This window comes from Pelodiscus sinensis, chromosome 6, assembly GCF_049634645.1.
Source record: "Pelodiscus sinensis isolate JC-2024 chromosome 6, ASM4963464v1, whole genome shotgun sequence".
NCBI classification, from domain to species: Eukaryota; Metazoa; Chordata; order Testudines; family Trionychidae; genus Pelodiscus; species Pelodiscus sinensis.
The window spans coordinates 81,003,568-81,017,491 of record NC_134716.1 but is presented as its reverse complement, the minus strand read 5'-3'; the positions used below and the strand labels follow the sequence as shown (position 1 = coordinate 81,017,491).

The 13,924-nt window shown below is 38.0% G+C and overlaps 1 protein-coding gene across 5 annotated transcripts in view; it reads left to right on the top strand.

Moving 5' to 3' along the window:
• Nucleotides 1-13,276, top strand: part of MSH3 (mutS homolog 3) — a 224,647-nt gene extending 211,371 nt beyond the window's left edge. For 4 of the 5 annotated variants that reach the window (XM_075932217.1, XM_075932221.1, XM_075932220.1 and 1 more), the window contains 4 exons: nt 2,921-3,107; nt 3,322-3,451; nt 5,611-5,785; nt 12,811-13,276. In XM_075932217.1, coding sequence (XP_075788332.1) covers nt 2,921-3,107; nt 3,322-3,451; nt 5,611-5,785; nt 12,811-12,901 — 583 coding nt within the window. In that variant the 3' untranslated portion in view covers nt 12,902-13,276. Of the gene's footprint in view, nt 1-2,920; nt 3,108-3,321; nt 3,452-5,610; nt 5,786-12,810 lie in introns of those variants that run through there. The other variant, XM_075932218.1, reaches the window with a different exon arrangement.
• Nucleotides 13,277-13,924: the final 648 nt, after the last annotated feature.

Here is a 13,924-nt window from a genome sequence, read left to right as displayed (position 1 = left end):
GCACAGAGATGCCCCCTCCCCACCGCATCCCGTGCTGAAGCACCTATCTTCCTCACCAAGTCCCATAGCCTCTTCTTCCAGGTGCCCTAGGATGCCAGGGGTGAGGGGGAGTCAAGATCAGCCTTGCACTCAACTCCCAAGGATGTCTCTTAGAACAGAAGCTATCATTTCCATGTCTGTGATTGCTGAACAGGGAGATTGTAATACGCCTCTTGCCCTTGCTCCCTTCCCCCTCACCAGAGCTCATGCTCTAATAAATCTGTTAGACTATAAGGTGCTGCAGGAAAAAAATCATTCTCGCTGTGGGCTTTTATTTATCTGTTATCTGAGTGAAAAGCACATAAACGCTCATTGCTACTGATTTACATGGCACTACCTACAATTGCATGTCAGTTCATATATTCTGAAATAGTCTTGAAATAATATTATACTTCTGATACAGTCTGTATCTTAAAATATTTAACATTTGGAACTTTTCACTGAAAAGATATTACTTTGTATACTGACTAAAGTGATACAAAGAGCTTTTAATTGTACAAAAATTGCTTTATTTTGTTTCTAGCCAAACTCCATTTTCTCAACACTGACGAATCTCTCACCAGCACTTAAGAGGAGCTTATAATCATGCTACATGTTTACACAATATATTTTTCAAAATATAATACTATTGGGTTTATATATTGTAAATATTTTAATAACAAATCCTACAGAATTGGAAGTTTAACATTAGATTGCTTTTGGCAGGAGTAGCACATTATATGGAGCTGGTAAAGTTCCTACTGCAATCTGAAATATTACATTCTGCTCTTTAATGCATTTCCTTTGTGTGCATGGTGGTCTTTATCTAGCATTGAGTAAAAGCTACCATAGATAATCCATAGGCTATCTGGATACCTCCATTCTCTTATCGCTAGTACTCCCCCAGTCACACTACATTTTTCTGTCTATCTAGTGTTTTCTACCATTGTAATGGGTGTAGTATACGTATAAAATATAGTTTGGTATATTTATTATTCATTTTATTTATAAAATATAAAAATGTGGCCCTCTATGCTGTGGGCATGCAGATAAAAATATCTAGATTTTAAATACTCCTCGATTTTAATTAAACTACTTGCAGTACTAAACAGTTTTACCTACTACACCTCTTTTACCTGTGGCACCTTAGAGATTCTAACAAATATAGTATCATGAGCTTTCATTGGCAAAACCCAGTGAGTATATATATTTTTGTTAGTCTGTAAGGTGCCGCTGGCTACTCATTTTTAAAGTTACAGACTAAAAAGCTATCACTCTGAGACTCGTTTCTAAGCATTCTTGAGAATGTATTGGTTTAAAATGAGCTGAAAGAATTCCAAAAGTTTAACATTCCTGAACAATTTCAGAAAATTAGATCCATACTGGTTTGTTGATTACATTAATTGTTTTTATGGAATTTTTAAACTTTATCAGGTTTTTATTTTGTCTGTTGGATTAGATTGAAGTAGACTTCAGTGTTTAAGATAGTAAAAACAGATGTATTTTACAGCTATTTCACTTCTATTTGTAGCTTGAGCATTTAGTCATGAAATCCTGAAAATCTATTTCTGTGAACACAGATTAGATTAACAAATTTCTAGATGGATGGGAGGGCTTCATGGAAACTATGTAAACAGTAGTTAAGAGAATGGTAGGTAGAACTGAGAGAGATACAGATAGTCCATTCAAGGGTAAGAAAAATCCATATTATAGAAAGAAAAAGAAAAGAAAAAACCTATGTTTGGAAACATAGGTTAAGTATAGGAAATTCATTCCTCCCACACCCAGTCCCCCTGCATCAACTCTCAGCCTCCTCCCGCACTCTGGACCCGTCATTTTGAGCCCTACTACAGAGCCTAGAGGGCCTCACAAAATCTCATAGCCCCAGACCCCCAGAAGAGTTTATCCAGCCCTGACTATAATTGTCCAGAGGGCTCTTCATAGTGAAACACTGCTTGGGTGCACAGATTTTCCCATAAGTCCATGTATTGATTCTGCACCTACATTTGGGAATGCCAGTAACTTCCACTGGCTGTTATGCCTTTATTCCTCTTCTGTTCTGAGTATTAAGCTCTGAAACAAAGCCTAGATTTTCCTGCCATAAAGGAGTCATCCAGACACTTTGTTTGATGAAGTCTTACCCATTTTCTGGAATGTGACATTTATTTGACTCACTTAGCAGAACAGAAGTAACCAAAAAACACCAAAGATCTCTTCTTCAGGTCCTATCTGTGCTGCTTCTGCTTGACGTTAATAAAAACACTTACAAGAAAGAGGAACAAACTGTCCAGAGCATAGAAGAAATTGTTTTCATTACAGCTTATCTTCACTAGAGTCCTTACTATGAGCTGGCAGATCTCATGAATTCCCAGGGCCTGCAGGTTATGGTTTTCCAGCAGGGTTTGTTGTCAAAATAACAAGGATCAGATGCCAAATAGACTCACTTGTTTAAACCCCTGCTGGTTTTATAGAAATCCTGAAGCAGATACAGAGATAATGGGTTTACTTGCCTTCGAACAAACCAGATTACTGGTGACCTGGAAAGGTTCTCCCTAAAATCCTATTAGGTCAGTACATGCCATCACTCTAGGGCACATTTGTTACTTACATCATTATACTGCAGATTCTTTCTTTCTTTTAGAATATCTTTGTTTTGGGATATTTGTATTATTGTAACTTTTAAAAGAAGAGATTTAGAATTGGAAGAGATGGGCTCTTGTGTTTTTACAGATGTTCAATAATAATTCAAGCCTTATGTCTGTCCTTGGAACTGCAAGAAAAGTTTTATGGGAAGCTGATTTGATTTTTCAAAGTATTGAATTTTTATGCTTGTTTTCCAAAGCACAGATTGTTTTCATTTGAATTTAATAATTTAAACTATCTACCTTGTTTTCTGTTGCAGAATGGGTGCTTCAGACAACATATACAAGGGTCGGAGCACTTTCATGGAGGAACTGACAGATACAGCAGAGATAATAAGAAAAGCAACCTCAAGTTCACTAGTAATATTGGATGAATTGGGGAGAGGGACTAGCACACATGATGGAATTGCTATTGCTAATGCTACACTTGAACATTTTATTAGAGATGTAAGTGTTTAATCTGTCATGCACTTTTAAATATATTTGTATCTGTATTCTAGGGAACACTGAATGGTATGCTATGCACATCTGGAAGGATATTTTTTTTCCTTTGTGGAGCAGTGTGCATGTATTCAGCTTTAAAATGAAGAACTGTGGAAGAGAGGACAACCGTAGTAAATGGATGTTGTAAAATATCATACGTGTGTATCTTTTGCTGTAGGTGGGACCGTTGACACTTTTTGTTACTCACTACCCCTCAATATGTGATCTAGAAAAGATATACCCAGAACAGGTTGGGAACTACCATATGGCCTTCCTGGTGAATGAAGAAGAAAGTGAACAGCAAAAAGGTACAGTATTAAATGTGTCTGAGATTACTAGTAAAGATACTAGGGCAGGGCAGGAGGCTGGGGCATGAGGGTTACAGGAGTGGGGTTGGGAGGTTAAGGAGGAGCTCAGTAAATGGGGCTAAGGCTGTGGGGGGGTGAGAATAAGGTTTGAGCGGGTGAGGAGGATTTCAGGGCAGGGGCTCCCATGTGGCAGGGGTCTTTTCTCCCCCTCACCTGACTGTCAGGGGCCTTCTCTCCTCCTCCCAATTCCCTCTGGCCAGCAGGGGCCTTCTCTCTCCCCTCCGGAAGCCTCATCCTAACCAGCAAGGGCCTCCTCGCCCCCTCAATGCAGCCAGGGCCAGGGTGATGGTGAAGGGTTTGGGGCGGGGGGCTATTTACCCAGTCTGGTGGCAGGAAGGATGATGAGCCTCATCCTAGCGATGTAGTTTAAACGATGTACCGCTAAACCTGGGCTTATCAATTAATCCAAATGACTACATGAACATCCCCTCCCCCGTGGCCTCTGTATAAAATGCAGCAGGCAGTATGGGTGGCAGGCAGGAGCCAGTCTGCTCAGGGAGAATTTTAGTAACTCTGTAACCACTAAAAATTGTTGTGGCTGCACGATTACTAAAATAACCAATATCTAACATCCTTAACTTATCCTCAGCTGGCCATTGTCTTGGTGGTGTGGCTGTCCCCAGTAGTGTGTGTACCCTGTGCTCCCTGCCCCCAGTAGCCACTCTCACTATTGTATGCCCCTTCCCTTTCAATGTTATTGAAAACAGTCCCATTACTGGCACTTGCCATTTTCCTGGCATAACCAAACCCTGACTTTGCTTTAAGTTAGGATAAGAGGAAGCTACATACCAAATTTGGTGGTCTTAGTTATTACTGTTTATGAGGAGTTCTTGAACAAACAGACTCATGGATAGACAGATGCACATTTCTAAAATACATAGATAGAGTTATAACTGTAATTTTAATTCCACCATCCCCACACTCTGCTCTTCCTCAAATTAAGCCCATTGGTGTCCAGAGAGCCTTTTGGTGTGAGAGCCCTTTGTGGACAGATCCTGGCACTTTCTCCACTCCTTCAGTATCTGTTCAGGGATATTGAAGAGATGTGATATTATGGTTCAGAGAACTATTTAGTTTTATCCATTTAAATTGTACACTAAGGGTATGTCTGCGCTGCTTATTACTTATGGCAGCATGTCAAGTAAGTACATTGCATATTCCACTAGCCCATGAAAATGTAGCTGAGTAGCTGGATAAAGACACGTCTGAACCTTTAGAGTACATATTGTACACAACTCTGCATGCCCAAGCATTGCCTTCTCTGTTTACACTGCTGTTTTTAGCAAATGCATTCCCCTGTCACAGCATTTTACTGATGTATGTGAAGATACACCACTGTGGGTGTGTCTGGACCTACAGGGTTTTGTCGACAAAAGTGGACTTCTGTCGACAAAACTGTACCTGCGTCCACACTGCCTTTGAGTTATGTCGACATAACATCGACAAAACTCAGCAGTTTTGTCGACGTATGTAAACCTCATTCTACGAGGAATAACGCCTTTTGTTGACAGAGTTCTGTCGATAGAAGGCATTATTGCATCTACACTGTCCTTTGCGTCCACACTGTTATGTCGACAAAGCGGCTTGCTTTGTCGACAGAACTGGATGTAGTCTAGACGCTCTTTGTCGACAGAAGTTTTGTCAACAATATCTGTCGACAAAACTTCTGTCAACAAAACCCTGTAGTCTAGACATACCCTGTGAGATGAAGCCTGCTTTTCATTGTGATCTGTAGCTACATATACCCTGTATGTTGCCAGGTACAGTTTTCAGTGTAAATGTAGCCTGAGTTATTATTGGTATCCTTACCAGCCTTATAAAGAGATAGAGCCCAATTCTGCAGTCTCTCCCCCCACATAATTTCTCCCTTATCAAGCCCCAAGTGAAAATAAAGCTGTTGGAAAGGGGCTATGCAAAGTATACTAACTAGGTAAGAGACATTTGGTACTTGATATAATCCATCATCTTTTGGCTAATGTTCCTTGTAGAGTAGATATTAAGGAAGAAACACGAATTGCAGAGATAAGTTATGTCAACTTAATCTTAAGGATTTTGTATTCTATTGATACAATAGTGATTTTTTTAAATTTATTCTCTAGGAACTGAAGATGAAGAGAATCCTGAATTTATCACTTTTCTTTATCAGATAACTAGAGGAGTTGCTGCAAGGAGTTATGGACTAAATGTTGCTAAACTAGCAGATGTTCCTGAAGAAATCTTAAAGAAAGCAGCTCACAAATCAAAAGAGCTTGAGGGATTAGTGAATATGAAAAGGTCAGAATAATTGTGATGTATTTTTCTGTGTGTATTAAACCTTGAGATGTGAGTAGGGGAGTTTTTCCCCAGTAAATGGGGTATCAAAAAGAGCATTAAAAGCTACAGTAGACACACTAAAATAATTAAAAAATGAAAATAGTCTTGAAAAATGTATGAAATTATGCTGTCCTCTTAATTCAAAGCTTTATAAATTAAATAATTGATATTAGTTATGTATTCAGTCACTATCAAAAAATTATACTAACTAAAATATGCGGTATATTTGGGGTTTTTTTGGTTTTTTTTTTTAACAATTTGAACTAGTATGAGCAGGAACAATTTTGAATTTTTACAGCGACTTTTAAAAAGCTAACTTGTTCTGAAACATATATTTTTACATTTTCTTCAGGAAAAAAAATATGTAATGCGATGTCTACTTATATAACTTTCTTATTTATTAACAGGTACCAAAATGATTGGTTGATGTTTTGAAATGTTTAATCCAGATATTTTTAATTTAGAAAGTAATTTCAATTTGTTTACTTGACACGTAAACCACATTTGCTAGCTGTTTATAAAAATAGAGAAGGACCCTGGTGAGCTTTGTTACTTAATTAAAAGTAAATCTTTGAATTAGCTTTGAGAAACCTCAAAACTTTACATTTTCCAAAAATTTAGGAACTTTAATGATTTTGCTAATATTGAACTTCAAATATAAACTTTATATACACCATGGTTGTGTCTACACTGGGCCACTTATTCCGGAAAATCAGCCACTTTTCCGGAATAAGCTGCGAGCTGTCTACACTGGCCCTTGAATTTCCGGAAAAGCAACGATGTTCTACTGTACAAAATCAGCCGCTATTCCGGAAAAACTATTCTGCTCCTGCTCGGGCATAAGTCCTTATTCTGGAACAGTGTAGACATCCCAGTAGTCTTTTCCGGAAAAAAGCCCCAATTGCGAAAATGGCGATCGGGGCTCTTTTTCGGAAAAGCGCGTCTACGTTGGCCACAGACGCTTTTCCGGAAAAAGGGCTTTTCCGGAAAAGCGGCCTGCTAATGTAGACGCTCCTTTTCCGGAAAAACTGAAAACGGAATAGTATTCCGTTTTAAGCATTTCCGGAAATTCATGCCAGTGTAGACACAGCCCATATGTAAATAGTACATTCTGTAGGACTGAGCCTTTAAGAAGAAAATCTTAAAAAACAACAAATAGTCTAGTAGAACCTTATAGACTAACAAAACATGTAGATGGTGGTATGAGCTTTCGTGGGCAAAACCCACTTCAGATGACTGGAGTATAGTAAGTCCAGATCCAAGAATAAATAAGAGAAGGGGGGGAGAGATAAAGAAGGAAAAAGGGGAGGGGAGGGGAGGGTAGAGGAGGAAGCAAAAGAGAAACAGTGAGTAGATAGCCTCATATAACTATCTGACCTATTAAGAACCATTAGCACCTCCACTGTTTGTCAGTGTTTATCAACCTTTTTTTTTTATATATATATATATAAAGGACCCCTTTTTCAAAAAAAAATAAGTATCCCCAGTACCTACAGTTTTCAGACACACAATTTTTTTTTTTATCATTGCAACACATTTATTTAAACAACTTAATCATGGGCGGGTGATGAAATTTTTGGGTGTAAAAAGTACAAAAATAATAAAGCGCTGTAAAACTTAAAACAAAAGTTCAGTTTTCCCCAAATTTCAGTTGTGTTGGCATACTCCCCAGACTTCTCTCGAGTACCCCTGAGGGGTAGAGAAACACTGGTTTAAGTCATTAAAAGGTGGAAGATAGTGTGTGAGCTATCCTCTATCCAGGTTCAAACCATTAGCATAAGAATTAAACTTGTGAATGAAGTTAAGTTCCAATCCGTCTCTGTGTATTTGGCTTGTGGAATTGGTCTGAAACAAAACGATGATTTGGAGATCCATTAATGAGTGTCCAGGAAGATTCAAGTGTTCTCCAACAGGTTTTTGCCTGAAACACTTCCTCCAAGCATGGCACAACATCACACAAGATTGTTGTGTACTCAAGATAGTGCATTCTAGGTACTCTATCCCATTAATCTCACTCAAGCTTTCCCTTCACCCTTCCCCATCCCTCTTCAGAAACCCTTCTAACAAATACCTGTTCTGAACAGAGGTCCTGACCTTGCTCCAACAGTTCCACCGCAAGACATAGGGAAAGGGTTCTACTTCCACTATTTCCTGACCCAAAATAAAAATGGAGGATGGTGACCCATCGTAGATCTGTGATGACTCAACATATCCATACACTCCCAAAGATTCAGGATGGTCACTCTTGGCACGATAATACCTGCACTGGAACAAGGGAGACTGGGTTTCAGCCCTTGACTGGGAAGGAAAGGCTAGTTCAGACCACAGCAGTATACTCCTGCTCTGAGTCCTCTGACAGGCTCTCCGCTCTTCCTTGCTCTGTGGCGACGGTGTTTAGGGGAGGGGAACATCGTGATATCAGCATTTTCCTCTCCCCACACTGCACAGCCAGGAGGAGGATCCCAGAAGCTTCCTGAGAAATGTGGTTCAAAATGGGGGAGGGGTGCCTGAACACACGGTGCCAATGTGCGTGGCTCTGCTAATCAAGCACATGGCACTTGAATCACTCTTGGGCAGTAGCCGTACCAGGCAGGTTAGAGAGAACATAGACGTTGAGACCCCTCTTTTGGGTTAGCAGTTGCATTTTGAGAAATGCTGATCTCCCCCCAAAATATGTCTAGTATAGGGCAAAATTACACAAAATGCCAGATGTCATGGGGGAAACAAGATTTTGTGAGCTGCATTGCATTTTTCATGGCTGTGAATTTGATTAAAGACTACTGTGTAAAGAGAAGACAGTTTAAAGTAGCAACACAGGTGTTTTGACCTAACCTTAGTTGGAGTTGGTAATGTTAATTCTGCCTCATCTGAATTTTCCCAGTTCACATAATTAAGCTTACATAGTCATCATTTTAAGAGAGCTTTGCATATGTAGGATTTTTTTAAAAGGAAAAGCAAAAGTAAGGGTTTATTTGTTTTAAACCCGTCAGCATGCATTACCACCAAGAGTTGAGCCATGCTCCTTCAGTACTCCAGCACACCACAGCATTCTACCACCTGAATTCCAGAACTAACTACACTAGCTGTCATCAGGGGAAAATTGTTATCTGATATTGAGCAGCCCCTAGACAACAGCAATCTAAGAAATGGAAATATCCGAGTGACCTCATTTACAGACAGCCTAGACAAAAAGAGAATCACAGTGGACTCTTTCTGTGAGGCAGTGTGGCTAATCAAGCTTGGCTTGATTATCTTACCCAAAAGAAGGCTGAGGGGAGACATGATTGCTCTCTTTAAATATATTAGAGGGATAAATACCAAGGAAGGAGAGGAATTATTTAAGCTCAGTATCAGTGTGGACACAAGAACAAATGGATATAAACTGCCTACCAGGAAGTTTAGACTAGAAATTAGATGAAGGTTTCTAACCCTTACAGGAGTGAAGTTCTGGAACAGCCTTCCAAGGGAAGTAGTGGGAGCAAAAGACCTATCTGGCTTCAAGATAAAGCTAGATGGGTTTATGAAGGGGATGGTTTGATGGGATAACATGATCTTGGCAACTAATTGACCTTTCACTATCAGTGGTAAATAGGCCGATGGTGGGATAATAGGAGTTACTATAGAGAACTTTTTCCTGGGTGACTGGCTGGAGAGTCTTGCCCACATGCTCAGGATTCAGCTGATCACCATAATTGGGGTTGGGAAGGAATTTTCCTACAGTGTAGATTGGCTGAGGCCCTGTAGGTTTTTCACCTTCCTCTGTAGCATGGGGCACAGATAACTTGCTGGAGGATTCTCTGCATCTTGGGGTCTTCAAACCATCATTTGAGGACTTCAATATTTGAGATATAGGTGAGAGGATTATTCCAGGAGTGGGTGGGTGAGATTCTGTGGCCTGCATTGTGAAGGGGGTCAGACTAGATGATCATATTGGTCCCTTCTGACCTTAAAGTCTATGAGTCTAATCAGGTGGGAGTTGGGTTCCCATATTAGAGATCAGGTTCCTGCTCCCAACTTATGAAACCTTTCAGTGAGGTATGAGGTTTTGCTTGTGAAAGGTACAAAATTAGCACCAGTAGTGAGTCTTGGACTCAGACTTATGCTTTCTGATGCAATGCCCAGCCTCCTAATCAAAGGAGTATATAAATTAGTGTCAACCTCCAGATAATCCATTTGTCTGTTTGGATTTTGTGCTAATGGTAAATGTTCAAGTGAGACAATAGGGCATTGGATGTACACTGCCATAATGTTGTGGGATTTTGGTATGCTGCCAAAAACCAGCTCAACCATGGGAACTACAGATAGAAAATAGTGATATTCAACAATTTGCATCTCTGCCTAATCTGTATGGAATTACATGGTGACAGCAAAAGGCTCCTTTTTGCCTCCAGAATTATTTCTCTGCTAAATGTCAAAAGTTTTTCTGTAAACCACTGGGACATCAGAGTTCTTCAAAAAATGTCACAAGCCTTGTTTTAGACCTTTCCCTCTGGAAGGAGGTGTTAAAAAGTTGAGAGATCAAGTAGCCATATATTAGGAGACGTAGAGTAATAATTGAAAGCTGAACCTTAATACTGCAGTGTTATGTATATGTTTTAGCATTTTTTTCTTGATATTGTATAGCATTGTTTTTGTCAAATGATAGAATAATTAATAATATTAATAAACTGCAATATGGAAGTTTCGCTATTCTGTATTACATACAGTCCGCATGCTGTACTGCTGTATAATTTGGACTCTTCCTAATTTAGGAAGATGTACATAGTATTATAATTTTTGTAAAATGTTCAGTCATTGTTTTGATGTTTATGATGTTTCATCAACATCACCTATTTTAAAACAACGAAGAACCTTATTGTGCAAACTTCTAGGGAGTGAGTACACATGTTGATGTATCTCTCTTGCATATACTTTGCAGGTAACTTCCCTTTTATTTCATTCCTTCAAAAATTTGGGGTCTGAAGTAATGTGTATAATCTCAGCCAAAATTACCAAAATGTCATTTGATTGCATACCATAAGAAGTTTTCCATTAGTATAGAATGTAATTCTTTCTTCCAGTTTTTACTTTTTGATAAAAACATTTTCTTCCAGATATATCTATTCATGCCTTTCATTTCAGTTTTATAATCCTACTAGTATCATAGTATTTTGCAAATGCTCCTACCGAGAAATGAAACGCTAACCATTTTTAGTGATAGTTTTGTTGTTATATAATTCTTAGAATTATATGAAAATTGATGATTCACTATAGTATCCCCATTTCTTTAATTTGCAACATTATGTGTACGCTCTTTGTCAGGTACAAAAGCTTTATTGGACTGATAGTAATTAGTACGGCATGGGAAATAGGTTTCCTGTCCTATGAACACTTTTGAGATTTCTTCGGCTGGTGCCTTGATCTACCATGCTGTTCCCTGTTCTCAGTGTCCCCTGTTGGATCTGTTTTTCCTTCTTGTAGTTAAATGTTAATTGGGCCAGAAAAGAAAGTAACTCTATGTCCTAGTGGTTAGAGCGTACATCTAGGATGAGACTCAGGTTCCAGTTATTGGTCTGAGTTGAGAAACCTATATTAAATATCCCTATTATTTGATCTGCAGCATTACTTTGTGTAAAAAAAAAAAAAAAAAACCATTAATGAATGGATAGTAATTAGATCTTAGGAAATGGTTTTCCTTTCCTATGATAGTTTCTGAGATTTCAAAATTTTTCCATTACATGTCAGAACAAAACTGAGACTTTTTCATGAATCGGTATAACATCAACAAGTGGAACCAAACCTGGGACCTTTGGAGCTTAGTGCTTGATCTCTACCACTTGCTTGCTAAAAGCTTGCTCTCATCTAAGGTTGTAGAGGAAACTCATTCTTTCTCTCTGTAAGTGGCCTAGGTGATACTAGATGCGATAGTACAGCACACCCAGAAGGTATGTGGGTTATAGCAGCATTTTCTGACCAAAAAAACCCCCTCCATCTCTGTTTCTAATAGTAATATTTAATATTGTGAATATTTACATTTTAAAATGAAACGTTAAATAAAAGAAAGCACTCATATTTTTGATAGATTTTTCTAAAATAGAGTAATATCAAATATGCATATTTTATTTGTTGTTAGATACATCTTCTTCTGTTAATATAACTCTTACCTGCCATATAGGGTCATGGGCAATTGACAAGAAGTGGTTTCTTCCCAGTGAAGTTTAGTATGCTCCCAGCTGCTTCCTATATGGAAATGTGGATATGAACTTGAAGATCAAAATTAGATCCTTATATGTCACTGTATTGTGCTACCACTAGATTTACACAGTCAGCTGACTCGTCATTTTTTTCTATATCTCCTAGTATGCTGTGTGTGAAAATGAATCGGATATTGTCTATCCAAACTTTCCACTAAGGACTTCACTAGCTTTTCATATTCATGTGAAATATTAGAAATCCTTTCTCGCTCATTTAAAATATCTTGCTGCTATTAATTGGTTTCCTCTTACTGTCTTTCTGGGGCATCAAAAAATTAAAGAAAAAATAATTGGATGTATTTGTTTTCTTACAAATTATGAGACTAAATCTCAAATTTCTTCCAGTCTCTAACAAGTGCATATTTCAGCAATGAAAGTACTGCTGCTGAATGACTGTTGGTATTTGTTTTTAACATTCTTAGCTATGTAAAACAAATTCTTATTTCTCTTCTCTTCATTAACTTATATTGTGTTCAGACAGTCCTTAGTTCCATGTGTTTGTTGCTTTCTGTACCTTAGCAGCCTCATGAAAATAATTTGTAGCATTTCATGCACTTATAGTAGTGACCAAAAATATTAAATATGTACTGTAGAATATTTTGGCCATATATTTAAATGGTGATAGTTAACACAGCATTTTTACCTATTGGACTATTTTACTTTTGAGTTCAGAAGGCTTGCTCCTCAGTGTTTTCAGTGGCTAATGTATTTAAATTTATAAATGTTAGTGTCATTTTGATTTTTGTTTTTCAGAAAAAGACTAAAATCTTTTGCCAAAATATGGACTATATGTGATTCCCAGGAACTACAAAAATGGAGTATGCATGAAACTGGAGATGATTGAATAGACCATTTTAATGCGTCAGATCCTGCGTAATTGAGGTCTGAAATAATTAACAAAATATGAGCACTTCAAAATACTACTGTACAGAGTAATGTATTTGGACAACGTGCAATTTCATATACATTAAGTGGACTGTAAATCTATATGGTGTTTACCCTTTGATGATAAACATCATAATGTACTCCATATTTAGTTTTTAAAGGCAGGATCATTTTATGGATTCTCTCTACCCTATCCCTTAATTATATTTAAAAAATAAATAAAGTGTGCTGACTATTTGCATTTGATAATTTACAGTGTGATTGGAAAATACAAATAATTATGTTTGTAATTGTTAGAAAATTCTTTTATTACAAATAAAATTATGGCTTTAAAGGTTTTTGTGCTTTGATTTCTGAAGAAATTAAATATTGGTGTGTGTGTGTGTGTGTGTGTGTGTGTGTGTGTGTGTGTGTGTGTGTGTGTGTGTTCTGCGAAATTTTAATTCAGATGTTCATTCTGTGTATCTGATTGTAGTGATAGGCATATCTTCATATTAACACACAACGTTATTTTGCTTTTACTTTTGATTCAGTTGTATAAAGGTCGTTGTCAATTGGATTATTTTTATACTGGCTAATTTTTTAAATTATTCATGATTCTGGAGTCAAGTATCAGAGGGGTAGCCGTGTTAATCTGAATCTGCAAAAGCGGTGAGGAGTCCTGTGGCACCTTATAGACTAACTGAAGTTAGTCTATAAGGTGCCACAGGACTCCTCACCGCTCATGATTCTGGTAAAGCACCCTTTAAGCAATGTTTAAACATTAATTTTTTAGAAAAAGTGTGCATTGGGTACGGATATAAGGGAATTTTTCTGCTTCTCGTGCTTGTAAAAGTGTTATCAGCAGACAAAAAACAACTGTGCCAGATGTGCTCACTTTTTTCTTTTCCATTCTCCCAATGGTTTGTTGCCTCTTCAGTATCTACAGTAGACTTCCGATAATCCGGCACCTTTGGGACTATGCCGGACTATCAGGAGGTAC